The 19960-nt window shown below is 41.6% G+C and overlaps 1 protein-coding gene across 6 annotated transcripts in view; it reads left to right on the plus strand.

Annotated features, from left to right (window-relative positions):
* The window catches only part of FLI1 (Fli-1 proto-oncogene, ETS transcription factor), a 695335-nt gene that overhangs the window by 667641 nt on the left and 7734 nt on the right, over positions 1 to 19960 (plus strand). For all 6 annotated transcript variants that reach the window (XM_044081108.1, XM_044081111.1, XM_044081113.1 and 3 more), the window contains 2 exons: positions 2361 to 2423; positions 16706 to 16753. In XM_044081108.1, the coding sequence (XP_043937043.1) occupies positions 2361 to 2423; positions 16706 to 16753 (111 nt within the window). The remainder of the gene's footprint in view (positions 1 to 2360; positions 2424 to 16705; positions 16754 to 19960) is intronic.

The raw sequence follows: 19960 nt of genomic DNA on the forward strand, positions 1-19960 counted from the left end.
GACACTGGCCTACAAAAAAAATGGTCCTTTCCTGTGTCCGACAGAGCTCAAAGGGGCAAATCCAGATGCCCTAAAGGTTCCAGATACCAGGCACAAGATTCTTACAGGTCAAAGCAATGGGGTGCTTCTACCTCCAAATCTGGAGGAGATAAAGCGCAACCCTACAGAAAACAGTCTCAATGACTTCCCTCTGCCATCACCAAGCACTTACCTTTTGGCAGCATCCTTAGGGGGAAAGTTAGCACTTTTTGCTCAAAATTGACAGTTAATAACCCACGACAAGTGGGTGCTAAACATAGTATCTCAGGGATAGAGATTCCACTTCCATACTCTGCCAATGGCAAACGGTTGGCCAGATCTGCCAAAAAAGCAATGGGCAGAGGCACAGAAACAGGTTACGTCCCTTATGGATATGAGAGCTATTCAGCCAGTACCAGAACAGGAAAAAGGCCAAGGTTTTTATTCAAGACTGTTCTTGGTACCCAGAAAAGACAAGGCCTGGCGCCCAATACTGGACATCAATTTTGAACAAATACCTGGACATTCCAAAATCCAAAATGCTAACTTTACAGCAGCTTCTGCCCATGCTGGGCAAGAATGCTTGGCTGGTGACATTAGATCTAAAAGAGGCATACTTGCATATCCCAATAAGGGAATCATGCAGAAGATACCTCCATTTCAAGGCTGGCTCTATGCATTACCAATTCTCTGCGCTGCCCTTTGGCTTATCTACTGCGCCCAGGGTCTTTCCAAAGTGCCTGGCACCAGTAATTGCATTTTGCAGACAAAAAAGTATACAAATTTATCCTTACTTGGATGACTGTCTCATTCAAGCAGAGAACAAGGACATTCTTCTTCAGCACCTGGCATTTGTGAAAAGACTTCTAATATGCCTAGGGTACACAGTAAATGAAAAGAAATCACAACTGGTACCCTCTCAAAAGATTACATTCCTGGGTGCAAGCTTGAATACAACTGCCCAGATGGCTTTCCTCATGCCAAACAAACAGAGGCAACTGACTACTTACTTCAAACTGATGGCAACAAAAACCCAGTTATCTGCAAGACAAACTCTGCAGGTTTTGTGGTTCATGGCATCCTGCATCCTAATGATTCCATATGCAAGACTGCATATGAGGAAACTACAATGGTACCTAACAAGTTTATGGAGTCAACATTGTCACAGTCTGGAAGCAATGATTCCTCTAATTCCCTGCCTACAACAGGAGTTTCTATGGTGGGCACAGGCATGTCACCAGAACATGGGACGGGCTTTCACTCTACCCCCTGCCAGCCAAACCTTAACAACAGACGCATCAGATTATGCATGGAGGACCCACCTGGCGGGAAGATGCATTCAGGGCATATGGACCCCAAAACAAATGCATCTGCATATCAAACAAAAAGAGATGTTAGCTGTTCAAAATGCCCTGACAGGCAGATCAGAGCAGACAACAGCATCATATACACTGCCCTGTATGCCAGCAGATTGTTTCGTAGGCCCTAAGTGCCACTACTGATGTCACACTAATGGCACATAACTTCAGTTAGGTCTACCATCCCCCTTAATGCTAAAATGATAAAAGCAATCTGGCTTGCAATTATGGCATCATCATTATCACCAGGACATATCAAATGTTAGACAGAAACCCCTGTGCCAGAGTGTGCGAGCCAGCAAAAGGACACTTCTTCTCACCCCTCTACCAGCCTCTTCTAGCTCTGAAGCTGCTAGTCAATTCAATAAATGGGTAAAGTTGTAAAGCTTAAAAATATATATTTTATAAAGTTATTGAGCTACTGCTTTTAACTGTGTAAAGTTTGTTAGATAAGAAATATCCATTTTCAGGAGTCACATCAGAAAGTATTGCTTTACTCCTACATCCAAAATAAAGAAAAGTATTGTGGTAGTATGTGAAAATCAGGAGTATGTACATTTTAATTATGACTGCAGTGTGTTACCCCACTAAGTTACTCCAGCACTCAAACATGACTGTAGTGGACCGGTGTTACCCAAGCAATGACAGATACCAACGGTATGCGAATACTGAAAAGAAAGCTAGAAACAGATAGCTACTTCTTCCCTAGTGTACATTTTCAGTATACCCTGGATGTTTATAATGTCTTGGGACACCATCCACTTTGTCACATGGTACAGAGCCATACTGAAATTATACTGTTAATTGCTTGGAAAAGATCATATAATGTGTTGCAATTGTTAGATGTGACTATTAGTCTACCAAGGCATAAATGTGACAGAGGGATGTGACTGTCTATAGTTGGGATGTGGAGAAGAGATTCAAAGACCTTACAGAAGAATATATCAAGTGGTCCTTAACTAACTTTAGCATTTTGTGTTGTAGGTTCTCCTGTTGTACCAACCCAGACTGCGAACAAGAGTACAGAACAGCACCGCTCTCAACCAGGTATAAACACAGATGTGTTAATACTTTTATTATACCTATGAACACAGATGTGTTAATACTCTTTTATACTTATGAACACAGATGTGTTAATACTTTTATTATGCTTATATTTCTGCCTTCACTTATCAACCGTTATTAAAAAATACTTATCTAACAGTAATTGATTAAAAGATCAGCTGTAACTTTTTCCTGCAGCAACTGATATATAGTGTGTAATCCCCAGGCTCCATTATCTCTATCTACAGATTTAATGATACGTCTGCCTCTTTGGAGAGCACAGAGTAAAGTGGCACCCTCCTACAAGTACAAGTTTTGTTACTTAGAACTTGTAAGGGTTACAATCCATAAACTATTTTGACTTTTAAGTTCCTGTGTTTGCTAATTTAAAATATCATTCAGAAACAGGAAGACATTATGATTGATGTTTTTTTCTGACTGCCTCAGGTCAGTATGACAAAAGTTTAATTATTTGTTATCAAAATATTTGCCTAATATGCTGTTAAATACAGTTTCCTTACAAACCCAAGAATAGTTTTCCAAAGTCAGGCAGTGTCTTTTGATCTGACAGCTTAATCCCATATCGCTGTCTTTAGCCAAGCATCTGTCGGGTCAATATTAGAGCAGCGAATGCTTAAAAAAGCGTACTCTGATTGATCGAACTTATGTAAACAAAAGCTTACAATCTCGAACTGTCAGAACAGCGATTTTTTTTCCTAGGGAAAAAAATTGCTGATCCAAAACACATACACACAACACAAGCACACCAAACAAACAGCAATCCACACACATACACCTAACATCTGACACCTAACCCTACACTAAACTATACACACACCACTAACTATCCACTTACCTTAACCCAAGCCCTAACCCTAAGGACCGTCACTATCGCACACTCACCTCACCCGCTCCCTAACCCTAACTCACCTAACCCACCCTAACCCTCACGTCCACACAATCACACACATACCTACCTGCGTCCTAACCCTAACTCACCTAACCCACCCTAACACTCACACCCACACAATCACACACTTACCTGAACCCGACCCGTAACTTTCCACCACAGCACTGAAAATACCGAAGCAACAGAAACGGACAACCAAATTCTTTCCCTAGGAAAAAATTCGGGTTTGTTTTGCTTCGATATTTTAAGCTTTCGCTTACATAAGTTCAGTCAATCAGCGTTCGCTTTTTTAAGCGTTTGCTGATCTAATATAGACCCCCATCTGTCAGTGGTGTAAAGAGATAATGCCATGACTACAGCCCAGGCAACTGCAGATGTTCTTTGTGTTTCACTGTTTCAGTCATTACCTGTGGGTTATCCCTGCTGTGGTAGCCCTCGGCCAGCCTGAATACCAGAGTTAATGTTTTTCTGCGTCGGCTCCTGTTGCTTGTTGACTGACCTCAGGTTGTCAGTACTATAAAGCAAGGCAGCCAACACCATCACATCAGTCTTTCTTGCCATGGAGCCCGTAGCAGAAGCAGTTCTTAAGTGTGCTGGTCGGTCTCTACCAGAGTTCAAATTTTCAGCTGAAAACGTCTAAAGCAAAGTACCCCGCTGGGGATCCTTTTTTCTTGCACTAACCGATGTCTGAAAAAGGTAACAATTGGAAAGCAGATCCCACACTGAGACTTTCATTCATACTGTGTCACTTGTTTAGGCCCAGATCATGACGTCCCCTGTTGCAGGTTCTGTACCCTCTTCAACGTGAGAACCATTCGTCATAGAGCTCTTATTGTAGATAGGTATTTTCATCTTCCGTCTTCGCATTCCAAAATGGCGTCTGTCAGCCAGCAATCTGTAGACATTCCAAAAAAAACATAGAGATAAAAATAGAGACAGACCATGCAAGGCTAAGCCTTCTGACGATGCTACCTTTAAGCAGGTCGTCAGTTCTCTGGAATTCAGTGAAGCGGTTTCACAGCCCCTAATGCCCGATACGATATCTATGCAGGCCTGTACCAAGACCCTTTCAGAGTCTGGTATGCTGCAGAAATCTTCTTCGTCTTCTGAGCCTTTGGTCATCTCTGCCTCAGTTGGGTCCGGAGCTGCGATGCAGGCAACAGCTTCTGAGGAGGCCTCTCGCACTACCGAGTCTACACAGAAACCAACGTCTTCTCATCCAACTACCGCTTCTCTCAGACCGATGGATACCCTTAGGCCTAGAAGCCAGGCCACTCCTAGAAAATCTACCTCTAGTCATCATCTTACTCCTGCTCCACCACCCCAAGCACAAATGGTTATGATGGCTAAGGATCTTATCTCCCTTATCAGGGGTAGTCAAGCCACATCTTCTAAAAGGAAAAGACACCGTTGTCCTGAAATACTGTCAGAACAGGATTTTGAGGAATCTGATTATTCAGTTTTTGAAGAGGAACAATAGCCTCTTACTGCTTATGAAGACTCAGATGCAGAGGAATCCATAGCTTCTGCCTCCCCACCAGAAGACCTTACCTTTGGGGAAACACTTCACACCATCAGGAGTATTTCCACTGGGAATCTCAGGACTTCCCTCAATCTAAGAAAAGACTAAGAGAGTTTCTAGACCTGCCCCAGCACAGATCCCTGGCCATTCCCCTTATTTTAGAAGTGGTGGTTGATGTTTTCCATGAATCCAGCTTAGCTCCGATGCCCTCCCACCTGCTCACACTAAACCTGACAAGTATTACAGAGTGCCGGATTCTCACAAATACCTGTACAGAAATCCTGCTGCAGACCCAGAGGTCATTACACAGGGACCAAAAGGAAATAAAGTTAGTTCTGCAAAGAATCCTATCTCTTCTGACAAGGAATCCAAAGCTCTGGACAGATGGGGTAAAAAAGTATGCACTTCTGCAACCTTAACTATCACTCAACTGTCAGTTCCATGTGTTAAAATATCATCAACATACTTTGGAACTATTAAAACAAAAGATTTCTTCCTTTCCTGACTGTGCCAATTCTAAAGAGTTAGCAGATTTACTATACTCTACTTGTCAAGTGGTCAAACACTCTTTGCACTGTGGATATGATGCACTAGAAGCCTCAAGCAGGGCAGCAGTGTCAGGATCTGTTATTAGGAGCCATGCATGGTTGAAGGAACAACCTCTCCCTGATCATGTCAAGTCTAAATTAATTGATGCACCCGTGGATAAGGACCGCTTGTTTGGAATTAAAGCAGAAGAAGTGCTTAAAAAGATGGAAGAAAAAGCAAAAATCTATTCAAACAGTAAATGATTTATTTCAGGTCCAACCTCCCAGGTTCAGCAGGAATTCCCCCTCTAAGCACTGATCCTTTCCTGCACCTAGTAGAGAGGGGCAAGGTAAACCCCACAGGGACACACCACCCAGGACATTATCCCAGGGACAGCAGAAAACTAAACAGTGGACCTCCTCCGCCCCTAAGGCAGGGAGTTCTACGCAATCCTTCTATGGCAAAACTTCTCAATGACTCCCTCTCCCCCCTCTGCCCTCCTTTTACTCACCAAAAGCTAGGAAGAAAACTCTCCCTCTGCAAAGACAATTGGCTTTTTGTAACCAAAGGCCAATGGCTTAAACATCATTTGTCAGGGATACAAATTCTCTTTCAATTAACTCCCAATTCCAAGAGGGTACCCAGACTTACCTCCAAATCAATGGGCAGAGGCATTAAAATAAGTTCAAATTCTCATATCCCAGGGGGCAGTAGAACCTGTTCCCACAGACCAAACAGACAAAGGCTTTTATTCCAGACTATTCCTTGTTCCCAGAAAAGAGGGTACTTGGTGCCCCATCCTGGATCTATCCATTCTGAACACGTCCCTGGTGGTCCCCAAATTCAAAATGCTAACTTTGCAGCAGCTGCTGCCTATGCTGACAAAAAATGCCTGCTTAGTGACCCTAGACCTAAAGGATGCCTACCTCCACATCCCCATAAGGGAATCCTGCAGAAAATTCCTGTGCTTCAGGGCAGGCTCACAAACTTTCAGTTCTCCGCATTACCCTTTGGCTTATCTACTGCACCCAGGGTATTCACCAAATGCTTAGCCCCAGCCATAGCATTTTGCAGACAGAGAAATATTCAGATTTACCCTTATCTGGACGAATGCCTTATTCAGGCACAGTGCAAAGAAAAGCTGCTTCAGGACCTCATCATTGTCAAAACCATCATAACTTCCTTAGGGTTCACCATCAATGAAAAGAAATCAAAGCAGACTCCCTCCAGGAGGATCCTTTTCTTGGGAGCACTGCTGGACACAGCATCTCTAATGGCCTTTCTGTTACCATAAAAGCAGAGTCCCATGCCGCTCTACTTTACCCAGCTGGCTTCCAGAAGTAACCTCACAGCGAAGAAGTTCCTGCAAGCTTTGGAGTACATGGCATCTTGCATCCTTCTAATTCCTCTGGCCAGGCTCCACATGAGGAAACTTCAGTGGTATCTAAATAACCTTTGGTGTCAGCATTCTCAGCCTCTAGAGACCCATCACCCTCTGATGCCCTGTGTAAGGGCCGAGTTTCTCTGGTGGGCATGGCCCTGTGCCAAGAACAAGGGTCTCCCCTTCATCCTCCTCCCTACCAGCCAGACCATCACCACTGACGCCTCAGACATTGCTTAGGGTGCTCACCTAGCAGGCAGGTGCACCCGGGACCTTTGGGATGCCCAGCACCTTCCCTTACACATCAACCAGGAGGTAATGATGGCAGTACAATAGATCCTGATGTCCTTCACATCCCATTTCAGGCCTGGGGTCCTCCTTATCAAAACAGACAACACCACTGTAATGTGGTACATCAATAAACAGGGAGGGACCCAATCTTACCCTCTGTGCAGGCTAACCATGAACCTCTGGCTGACAGCCTCCACCATGGGACTGGCACCTAATAGCCCAATACCTACCAGGGATCAACAACTCCCTGGCAGACCACTTAAGCAGAAACTTGCTGGACCCCCACAAATGGCAGCTCCACAGAAAAATCTTTTTGCAAGTCACTCAGGAGTGGGGAACTCCACAGATGGATCTCTTTGCTTAGCACCTCAACCACCAGTTGGAAAAATTCTGTACCAGGAAGTATCACGCCTAACATGGAAGGTGGATGCCTTGACCTTCCGCTGGAACTCCCTCTTTGTGTACACATTCCCTCCTCTGCGTCTTATCCCCAAGGTACTGATCAAGATAAGGGAAGAGAGCCCAAAGGCCATCCTCATTTGTCCAGATTGGCCCAGGCAGCATCGGTACCCCTTACTGCGCAGCCTGACATCACAGCCTCCCAGGCCTCTTCCCCTCATCTCAGACCTCTTGACTCAGGCAGGGGGGAGGGGGCTGCACCCGAACTTGCAGACTCTCAAAATGACAGCATGGTTTATACCCTAAAAGCAAACAAGGGGCTCCTGTTAAGCAAACAGGTCCTCGGCATTATCACAGAGGCCAGAAGGCCCAGCATCAGAAAATCTTATGCAGGAAAATGGAAAAGATTCTGCTCCTGGAACCAGTCCAGAGGGGGCAGTTCCTCACATCCTTCCATCCCTCTTATCCTGAACTATCTAGCAGAGTTACTAAATTCTGGTCTCTCCTTCTCTTCTATTAAAATCCATGTCTCAGCCATTTCAGCTCATTTCAATACAGATCCTCCCCTGTTCTCACATCCTTTGATTAAGCAGTTCCTCAGAGGAGCTTCAAATATTAGTCCTCCCAGAAGGCCACACATGCCAGCCTGGGACCTGAATTATGTTTTGAAAAACTAATCTTACCACCCTTCAAACCTGCTGCTTCAGCAGAACTAAAATACCTCTCCTGGAAGACTGCTTTGCTGCTAGCTGTCACCTCAAGCAGAAAGGTTTCAGAGCTTCAGGCATTGATGGCCATTGAGCCCTTCATTATTTTCCATGCAGACAGGGTCTCCCTGAGGACAAACCCCTCTTTTATGCCCAAGGTGGTAACTAATGTGACTCTCAACCAGGCCATACATCTACCCACCTTCTTCGACAGCTCAGATACTACCTAGAGCATACTAAAGCCTTCAGGAAAACAGACCAACTGCTGGTCAGCTTTGCCCCAGGGGCAGAGGTGTAACTCATTTCCAAGCAAACCATCTCCAAATGGATATCACACTGCATCCATTTCTGCTACAGATTTCATGGGAAACCACCCCCTAAGTCTATTTGTACTCATTCCGCTATGGCAGCCTCCACTTCCACAGCATTCCAGAGAGGAGTCCCCACCAGGGACATCTTGGAAGCTGCCACCTGGACTTCTCTCCATACCTTTACTAAGCATTACCATATTCCTCTTTTCTCTAAAGCTAGAGCAGGGTTTGCCAATGCAGTGCTACAGGCCATGCTGACCCAGGCCTATTACTAATCCTACCACCCCTATCCTCAGCTTTGGGAATCCTCCCACAGGTTATGTCTGCAACAGTGAAACATGAAGAACAGTACATTTGTGTACACTTACCATAAATGTAGATGTTTGAGTGTATTCACTGTTGCAGTCCTGGTTTCCCTCCCTCCTTCCCCCTTATGATCTCTTTTCTTAGGGAGGCATAAGCTTCTTATGGTGGCTTTTTGCCACCAGGTCACCCTTCCCATATTCCCTGGGGCTCCTGACTGGTTAGGGCAAGAAGAACTGATGTGATGGCGTCGTCTACCTTGCTTTATAGCACTGACGACCTGACGTCAGTCAACAAGCCACAAATGCCGATGCAGAAAAACATTGTCTCTGGTATTCAGGCTGGCTGAGGGCTACCACAGCAGGGATAAGCCACAGGCGATGACGGCAACAGTGAATACACTCGAACATCTACATTTATGGTAAGTGTACACAGCTGTACTTTCAACTAGTAGCTCAGTTGCTTGACAGCACAGACAAGCTGGACTGACTGTGGTTCTCACCTAGCTTGTGCCAAAGTTCCAATGACAGGGCCCCCTAAAGTGTGGAAGCAATCATACAACAGGGTCCAGAGTGTGAAAAAAGTAGGCATGGTTGCCCTAGTTTGTTGACAGTAACCCCTGTCAATGCATATGGGGAACCTTTATGTGTGGACTTGGGGAGGGGTCAAATGTGGTCCTCACTGTGATGCAAATACTCACATTGCCACTGTTGGCAGATGGTATATTCATAAATGAAAAATGCTTTCATTGCTAGGATGCCAGTAAACACACAAAACACTTTTATGGTGGCCCAGTTGGTAGCACTGTAGAGGCTTGATGGTCAACAGGCATGGGAACAAAATGGTACAAAAATTGTATTTGTGTGTGTGTTTATGTGCATATATAGCTAGAAAGATACATATCTATCTATCTATCTATCTATCTATCTATCTATCTATCTATCTATCTATCTATCTGTCTATCTGTCTATCTACCTAACTGTATCTTTGTATGTGTACCCTTTTCTCCCCTGTAGTACTATCCGGCAGTTGATGTATGTATGTATATATATATATATATATATATATATATATATATATATATATATATATATATATGTATATATATATATATATATATATATATATATAGTTAGGGGGTTGGGGTTGGGTGGGGTGTGCAGCCCCCCCCCCACCTAAGTAAGTTTTATTTACTCAGTTGTGTTTACTTGCCGTGGAAAAAAATGCTGTTCAGGTATGTAATGTATGTAATATTTCACAATTTTCATATAGCAAAAATGTAGTTTGGTTATTCGGCTATCTGGGCTTTCGATATTTCAAAGTATATCCATATATATATATAGATATATTTATATATATATATATATATATATATATATATATATATATATATATATATATTTATATATATATATATATATATATATATATATATATATATATATATGAATATATATATATAATGTACACACACACACACACACACACACACACACACACACACACACACACACACACACACACGTGTGTGTGTGTCTTCAACTACAACATCAGTTATTTTTTGTCTGGCTCCATGGCATGGATGGAGCCCAGCCTGCAAATAAGGCAATTATAGTTTGATTAGATGACCCGGCATTAGAGGAGTGAGGCAAAGGAGAAGAGTGAAGGAGTATGACCTACTTATCTGTTCATAGTGGTGAAAGGGGCTAAGCTTAGCAAGAACACAGGATGAAGAGATTTATGTGTTGGAGACCAGGGAAACCACTACCCATGCCTGAAGATGGGAGAGTAGGATTCCTTGCTGGCAATCCACCACCCCTTCCCTCACAAAAGCAAGGGACAACCAATGTGGGTAAAACGTGAACTACTTCCAATCACTGCCTAAAATTATTGCCCTAACTGTGAAGACTGGACAAAGATAAGAGAATGCTGCCAGCCTAGTCAAATAGAATTTAATACATAATTCTATCATTTGTATAAATAAATGTAAAATACAGATGTGTATTTTTAAATGAAAGAAAAACACTGTAAAATGTGAACTTCAAGATTGTCACAACATTGCCCCCCTTGCTGTACAGAAAAACTAAGTCAAGCCTTTCAAATGTAACATTTGAAATTGAAATGCTTTTATGACATTCTTTGCTCTTTAAAGTTGCTTCCGGTCAGGCTGGCTGAAGGCATTCTGCCTATTGTGTTAACTAAAGACTAATTGCTAGAGTGTATATGTGAAATGCCATTTAGTGTTGTATTTTCCTGTGCAGGTGTTAGCTTGTTAAATAATGCAGCTTCTATTAGCCTGGGAGCACAGAGCAGGTGTCAAGATGATGCAATATGAATACTGGGAAAACCTAAGTGTCAACATGATGTAATCTGGGGAGGACCCAGAGACATGTTTGTTAGTAATGTTTAAATACTATGTCTCAGAGAGAGACTAAAGGCATTTTGATCTTGATATCCAACTTACCAGCACTCTGCTTATGCTCACATGTAAGTTTTTAGCACTGTGATTTCTTGTAGGAATAGTTAAATCTAGTAAAGATTAACTATGTATTTTTCTTTGAAATCAGACCTGTCCTACTGTATTATTTTAAGTTTCTGTGTGATCTCTGAACTCTTAGATATCTCCGTGGTGTAGTAGATTTGTCTTGTGTTTTAATTATTTATTATTAAATATGTTTAAAACCTTCTACCTGTGGCTGATTAGTGTAAATATAAGCTCTAGAATACATTGCATATTTATAGAGTTTATTGTAATAGGCCACTCTGATAAGCCTTAGACTGTATAGTTACATTACCATTGGATATTAATAGTGCACAGTAATAATTGGGCACCCTTTTAAGGGCCTTTTAGTAGCTGATATTATTAACTGGGTGGTGTCAGTAATTACTACTGTATAGTCTGGGTAAAGGGGCACAGTTGGAGAATCTGTGTCAAACTTTCTCAGGAGTGTCTGTGAAATTGTATAAATACTTATCTCAAAGTGTGTGTGTGTTGTGTCAGCTACTTGGCAGGGGCACGAAGCACTGGTTGGGTAGAGAGGGTACTAAAGGTTTTAGCTTGCCCAGTTAGGCTGAGTCCTGGACCCTATAGCTGTGCCAGTGGGGAGTCTTACTGGGGACCTGGTGAGCAAGGGAGCAACCAGCCCCAGACTGACTGTGATCTCTGTGTGCACTTAAGGGAAATTGTACTTTACTGTGTGTATAAGTTATCCTTTCCTCTTCTGTGAGACAGCCTCCCTGGTGTTAGTGGTGAGGATTGAGGTTCCTTGATTGCTGGGCCAGGGCATGGTCATCACACTAACCATTAAACTTACACCACATTGATGGAAAAAAAGTTCCTGGGATGCTGGAAGGAGTCTTATGATCAGCAGCCAACAGGGGCAGTAAAATACACAAAAAAGTCATTTAATTTTGAGTAAATGAAGGATGTTTGCATAAGTATGTGAACAAGATTGAGAGCCATTACAGATGGAAAACAAAAAGGTGTAAAATGTAATTAATGGAGGATGAGATTTAATCAGATCTAGAGATGAGGCAACTAATTATCTGTAGAAAATAACAAGAGTTATAGCCTAGGAAGTTCAAAAAGAAAAAAAAAAAAGAAAAGAGGTATTCTTGGGCGATGACATGGAGTACATAAGGAAAAATAAGTTAAGTAGATGTAGAATAATGTTCAAGTATTAGTACCCCTCTGTGGTCATGTATCACTGAAGCCTCTCAGCACTTTAATATTCCTGTTGCATCTAACTACTTATGCAAATTAATTCCTTTCTGTTGCAAATGGGATTGAGTGTGCGAATTGTGACCCATCATTCAGCATGGCTGTTCACATGATCATGTGAAAGGTGAGTAAGCAGCATCATGCAGAAGGAATTATGGTGATAAAAGGTAGTAGTACTTATACAATTGTCACTCACTGTGGTCTTCCATAGTCACACAGTTTCATACCTATAATGGGGACGTAATCCAATCAGTTTCTGACATACCAATGCTGTACTAGCCAGATACAGCTGCCCGTATCAGCCACATGACCCACTCTTTGTACATCTTTTTCTTCTAATTAAGGGGTATAATGATACTGGCATATGAATTTTTGGCTGCTCCACTGGTGGGCAATCTGTATGATGTGATGTTCTGCTTTGCTAAAAAAGCTGATTTTGTGATAGTATCTGGTAAGTAAACTCCAACAAATGCTGTGAGTGCCACTTTAAAATGTGCGTGTGCTCTCAGTAGTAGGAGCAGAGAAGGTCCTAGTGACAGACATGCATTCTGCAGTCATCATGACACATTCATGTCCATCAGAAAGATGTGTCTCATGCATGTTGGTGCCAACAGATAATCATGATAAATAAAGATACCTTTGAATCACACTGACCAAGTTGGACTATCCTACGTTCTCTCCATTACATCAGTAGCTAGCTAATATTTGTATGTCAATGCCTATATTGAGGGCATTAAGGCTATTCCACAGCCATGCATGGTTGGCATCATTTGACATGTCTCTCATGCCCACATCCCTGCTCAGTACCATTTTGTAGCTGTGAATTCATCTGCTTGAATCAGTACTGGAGTGCAGTGTGTGTGATCTAACAGGTCTCATACATTAATGCAGTGGTCATCAGCTGGGGTTCCACAACCCTTTATTCAAGCTAAATGCATTATCTGACACTTTTACGGTCCCACTCTTAGTACTGCTCAGTTTAAAATGTCCTGATTCAGCATAATTTTGCAGACAGACTGTATGCTTCATGTTGTGGTAGGCATATATAAATTGAACAGAAGAAAACAGTAGAAATTTTACTATCATATCTTTCACATTAGCACTTTTACAGTAGCTGTTGCTCTGTGTCATTAAAACATTGTTTCTTGCTCTCTCCTCTTTCTTGTTTTAAGGTAATCTTTTATTTTATTCTTATTTTCTAACTTAGCTCTGCATGGTAGTTGCAATGGCCTTAACTGAGAGTCCCACATTTATGAAAAATGAACAGTAAGTCCGGTGAAGAAGAGTGAATGTCAAAACTTGCTGTAGACACTCCGCTGCACAGCTCACATCCCTGCTGCTTATTTATACTGACTCCAACTTCACCATACCATGGAGTAAGAGGAATACTCCGAGATGCCATAATCGCAGACTTAGTATACACTGACTGCTTTCTCCACACAACTGTTCGGAGGACCACATCTGACTTCCTCAGAATTTCAGATGGTTACCATCTCACACTTACTTTTGTACTATGTCTTAATATTATGTTGTAAATTTTTCAATTACATATTAGTGCAGATTTTTTCTTTCATTGCCACTCTAACCTTCTCAAATTCTTACTACAAATTCGATCAATCATTCACCCACTTTTGCTGATACCTACTTTATCCTCTTCAGTGTCAGGGGTAATCCAGAAAAGGGACATAGTACATGTAACTGATTACCAATAGATGCCAGCGCTCTCATGCACAGTGCGTGTGCATACACAGACACGCACACACACACAAAATCAACACACACCTACACACAATCATATATGTACATGCACTAGAGCGCACATACGCACAAAGTCAACACACACCTACACACTGTCATACACACATAGAGGCAGACACACACAAAATCAACACACACCTACACACTATTATAAAAGCACACACACACACACACACACACACACACACACACACACACACACACACACACACACACACACACACACACACACACACACACTCATGTGAGCTCTCACACACCAATGAACAATGTGGAAGATCAGTGTTTGTGATGTAAGAGGAAATGATGAATTCAAAAAATCCCACACAGAGACAGAGAGGGAAAGCAAAGTCTAAACAGAAAACACCAGCCAATAACCAAACCAGAGAAACAATCACTGTGAGACAGCAACTGTTGCGATAAGTCTGTTATTGTGTCTTGTTGCATATCTAGCTGCCTCCAGCCATTACTTAATCTCACTCAGGTTTGCTTGCCTTATGGTTACACCAGTCATAGTTACCGTACTTTTCACTGCAGCTCTGCTTCAGAGTCCCCATCTCCTGCTGCAATCCTATCATAAAAGTTTTTTTTGTCAGTGTGACATTGTGTTACTATCTGATTCCAGCTGTCGAATTCTTAAACATTATCTCTCTCACCCTATTGTTGTCACATCATATGCTGTTAATCCTTGCCTCAGACAGTCCTGTTCTCCTCCTCTTGTACCATATAGTGTTAGTGACGTGCTATTACTTTGTCACAGTCTTACACCGGTACCACTTATCAACTCAGAGTACATGCACTATTTATTTATTTATTTTTTATTTAACATTTGTTTACCACAAAAGTCCTACTTGAAATGAGGCCAATTTTCAGCAGAGGCCCGGGGAGAAATGCTTCAGATGCATGTCTTTGTAATGTGGGAGGAAACTGGAGTACCAGGTGAAAACCCACACTAATGCAGGGAGGGCATGCAGACTCTGCACTGAAGGCACTCCAGCCAAGAATTGAACTAGGCAACCTCTTGCTGTGAGGCTGCAGTGCTACTGCTGCACCACTGCACTGCCCATTACCTCTTGATATCCCACCTTTTCAAATTTTTTGTCCCTCTCTTTCTCTCTCACTGTTTCATTTTCACTGTCTCCCTTGCACATCTGCTGTAATGCAATATGGGATCACGTCCCTCCTGAAATAAAAACAGTACAGACAATGAATGAATTTAGAAGGGCATTAAAAACACACCTACAAAATGAAGCCATGTGCAACTGTTTCAGGGACAATAGCTGATTACAACACAGCAATAAACCACAGCTCTACTACATATAGTGCGTACAGATGTGTGCTGGAGACTATGCATCACCCTCATTATATTCTGTTTACTTTGTAATTGTAGCAGTGTTATCTCATTCTGTATTGCTTTTATTATACTGTTCTGTGCTCCCAAGCTGTAGCTGAAAAGGGTCAATAAACCAGTTCTCTTATCTAGTTAACAAATTGCAAATAAATAAATAAATTAAATAGCCAATTATCACCTTTGCATTACTGCTATAGTGGTATGTTGTGTTATTCTGTTTTTTAGTATCTCACCATTTTAATGTCATGTTATACTCAAAAGTTGCCCTCCCTTCTCTTTTTCTTCACTGAAAATGTGTCAAAGTATTTCCCTGATGTCGGATTTTTTCTCACATATACTGTATGACATTGTTATTCTTTTCTTTCATTCTGCCTTGGGGTTAGTATTTTTCTCTCCATCTCTCATGCACTATTATTCTTTATCATGTTTTGCCTTTAACATGTTCTCATCTTTGTCTTTCATCCTTCTTTGGGCCATAGAGCTTATTATAGTTCCTTTGTACCGTCCATTGCCACATTTTATTTCAGTTGAATAACTTCTTTTTGTTTTCTGTGTCTTACTCTCTCCTGATTCCTCCCAGTATACCTTGCTTTCTCTTGCTTGGTGTTACTTGTGTATCATATGAGTACTATCGAAATGTGGAATCAAACCTGGCAGATACCAGCAACCTCAGCTCATGTATTTGTGCCGGAAGTAATATAGAGCATGTGTGCTGGATAGAGCCAAGGTTGTACATTTGAGCATCTTCTCTTTCATTTCTGGGGCTGTATTAAGGATAAGACATTAGATAAAATGAACATACAATTTCCAGTATTATTAACATCAGTGTTCTTTTACTAAACTGACTGCAATGTTTGAATAATCTAAATTATGGCAGCTTCCCCAGAAAAAAAAGTTTTTTTTTTTTTAACTTTGCTGTAAGACAAAGTAGGCTTGAAATTAACTGTTATGGTCTGAGTAGTTCTGATTAGTAGTTGTTTTAGAATTAAATTCAAATTTATATTCTGATATTTTGGTTGTTGGGATCTGTTCTAAGCTAAGTATTTTTGTCTGAGAGTATGCTATTTAACTTAGTGTATCATTTTGTTGTTTTTTCCTTCCAGATCCTTATCAGATCTTGGGACCAACAAGCAGCCGACTGTCAAATCCAGGTGGGTGTGTTAAACAACAAGGCTTCCATGAATTAGTCATTCTTAATGGGGAGGACAGACATCCTAATAGTACAGAAGGGTGGTGACTGTCTTAGCCACCAAAGTCTAACTTCTGGATGTGAAACTGCAATATCACACCTTCAGAAATAACTGAACTTCCAAAGGATAGCCATGTGTCCAGTGACTTACTGACCTCTGCACATAAACACACTGGTGATTTAATGCCAATCTACCACTGTCACATTTCATCTAGAGGGTACATCTGTAGAATCTACATGCCCCAGATATGTCCAGCATGCACAGGGACAAACCTGATAGTAGTTGGCCCTGAAAGCCGATGAATAGAAACACTCATATGTTGTTAAATTAGGAAACCTGACCCAAGTACATGGAAGAGGTCCAGGCATAAAAGGAATCATTGTTTCGTCTTAGTATTCCACACAAGTTCTAATGCAGTCTGGTAGTCCTCATAGAAAGTTACTCTGCATGGTATTGACTTTGCTGGAGTCTCTGCCATGTGTCCTTGCAAACATATTTCTAGTTAGAGATGGCACCATGCAAACAATTAAATACTCCCGTGAGAGATCTCTGAGTCAAACTCCATCAGAATAAAGAAGTCACCGTGTCACCCTCAGCATGTCAGTTAATCCATACTGTGGATATAGTAGCAAAAACTACCTGACTAGAACTCAGATTTAACACTGTTGCATTTTCTGGTTAACTATTGACAACTCATGAGTATGTCTCCCATTGTTTTTATTTATTTACTATATTTTAGCGACAGCTGTTAACACACTGAATGACAACCATTTTTCAGGGCTGACAAAGGGATCAGATTTCCTTCAGCGAATACCTGCAGTGTATAAGTTTATATAGTTTCAAACTGGGTATATACTGAGCAGGTGTATTCGTAGTAGGCTGTCCCCAGTCTGACTGTGGCTTATCATAATTTGTTGGAGCTCTGTATAAGTAAAACCTGCAAAGAAAAACTCAACCAATGCTGGATTTTTTTTTTACTGTGTAATACCTTAAATCTCCTATAGTGGAGGTTCAAGGAGCATATGAAAATGAACCCGTAAGGAAATACAATGTTTCAACTACATTGCTTCTGAATGCCCATGACTTTTTACTTTTTAAGTCTTTGTGGATACATTCAGGCCAATAATACCAAAGCCCTCTAGTTGTAGACATGCATGTTAGGGTGAATATTGATATGTAATATACCCATAAAACTCATACTTAAACCTGCATTCTTCTACGCACACACCCACTGGCATGAGAAAATAATATGTTGCTTGTGAACTTATAGACCTTTGCTAGAACTCATTATCTTGTATTTTAAATATACAAAATCTTCCTCTCCGATGAAATGCTCTCATTCCTTTTCACACAGAGAAGTATAAAGGATTTACAGCCTACTTTGATGTTTATAACAGTGTAGACTTTATTAACTGATGACCGTCTGGGTGTATTAATGCACGTGACCTTCACAAACACGCCCTGTGTTACACAGCGTTGCACACAAATATTGCAGCAGATACCCCTACATCAGACAAGGAAGCTGTGCTGTGTAGGCAGCAGTTATCGCCTTTGTGACTGTGTTTAATAATTTATTCATTTAAGCTTGCTAAGGAAATGCAAATGTTTATATTGAAGCCAGCAACAGGTGAGATTGCTTGGCAAACCCATTCTGCCACTCTGTTGAATTCATAACGCTACATTTTCAGCCAGTGCACTGTGGTGTTATAATTGAGTAATAGCTGAGGCTGTAACAAGACAGATAAAATGTTTTACTGCAAAGATGGAAACTGGGGTTCATTTCTATATTAACTACATACTGTGTGGTCCCATACAATTCAGTTAACTTTTAACTATTATAATCACAGCCACTTCAGGGAGACAAGTCCATGAGTTGATCATCCTTTGACTAAGAAAAATCCTTGTATTACTCTTTTTTCATTGTCTGTTGATAATTCACTCCCTCTCAACCAATCGGGTCATTTGTTCCCCACTTCATTGGTGGGAGAATGTTGGCTGCATGGAGCCATCATGGGTCATTTTATTTTCTGTGCATATTAGACCCCTAACCCCCTCTGCAAATGCCCTGTACCACCTCAGGGTTCAGCATGCAATAAGCTTGCTGGCAAGAGCAAAACCCCTAAAAACCCTCCCACTTGACCAGGCTGTAGCATATTTCAACAAAACATTTCTACAACACCTAGACACTGTCGCTCCATTGCGCAAAATCAAGGTTAGAACCTCTACAAACCCCTGGCTCAGTAAAGAAACCAAACAAATCCTGAAGTCCAGAGACACTGCCTGGCGTTACTATCAAAAAAACAAAGAAACACAAAGCCTAACTAAGTACTAAGAACTGCGCAACCGTGCAAAAAAATGCATTAGGCTGGACAAAAAATCCTACTACACAACATTACAAACTAAATACCAACACAACCCGCAAAAATTTTGGAAAAATGTAAACCAGCTACTAAAATCCACCCAAAAGGCTAGCCCCAAACCAACCACCCCTGACACTAAAGTTCCCATCGAAACACAATTCAGCTCCCACTTTTTGAACTCAATTCTATCCTTAGTATCACAGGACAGTTCCTTCCTCACTATCCCCCCCCCAACACAAATAACACTAATACAAGCTTTACCCTCAAAACAGTTTCCACCACTTCAATCAAAAGCATGCTCTCCAAACTAAAAACCTCCAACAGCAGCCGACCTACTCCCCAGCTATTTCTTGAAACTCACAGCAGATGCTATTGCTATCCCAGTCTCCACTCTCATAAACAGATCAATTGTTGAAAACTATGTGCCCAAACTCTGGAAAATATCCTATGTTACACCTATACATAAAGGCGGGACCTCCACTGAACTTAATAACTACAGACCCATTGCTTTACTCTCCCCCCTGGCCAAAATCCTAGAAAAATGCATCCATACCCAGATGCTATACTATCTCCTAGACAGCAACATCCTGTCACCTACTCAGCATGGTTTCAGACCTGCCCATAGTACCACTACAGCCCTCCTCTGCTTCACAGACACAGTAAACCGTCTCAAAAAAGTAGGCCTGCAAGTGTCAACTCTTTTTTTGGATATGTCCAAAGCATTTGACACAGTCTCACACCAAATCCTGCTAAACAAACTAAACCAATATCATCTATCTAATTCCACTCTTACCTGGTTCCAAAGCTA

Source organism: Protopterus annectens, chromosome 8.part0 (assembly GCF_019279795.1).
Source record: "Protopterus annectens isolate FY-2018-M chromosome 8.part0, PAN1.0, whole genome shotgun sequence".
In the NCBI taxonomy this organism is placed as follows: Eukaryota; Metazoa; Chordata; order Ceratodontiformes; family Protopteridae; genus Protopterus; species Protopterus annectens.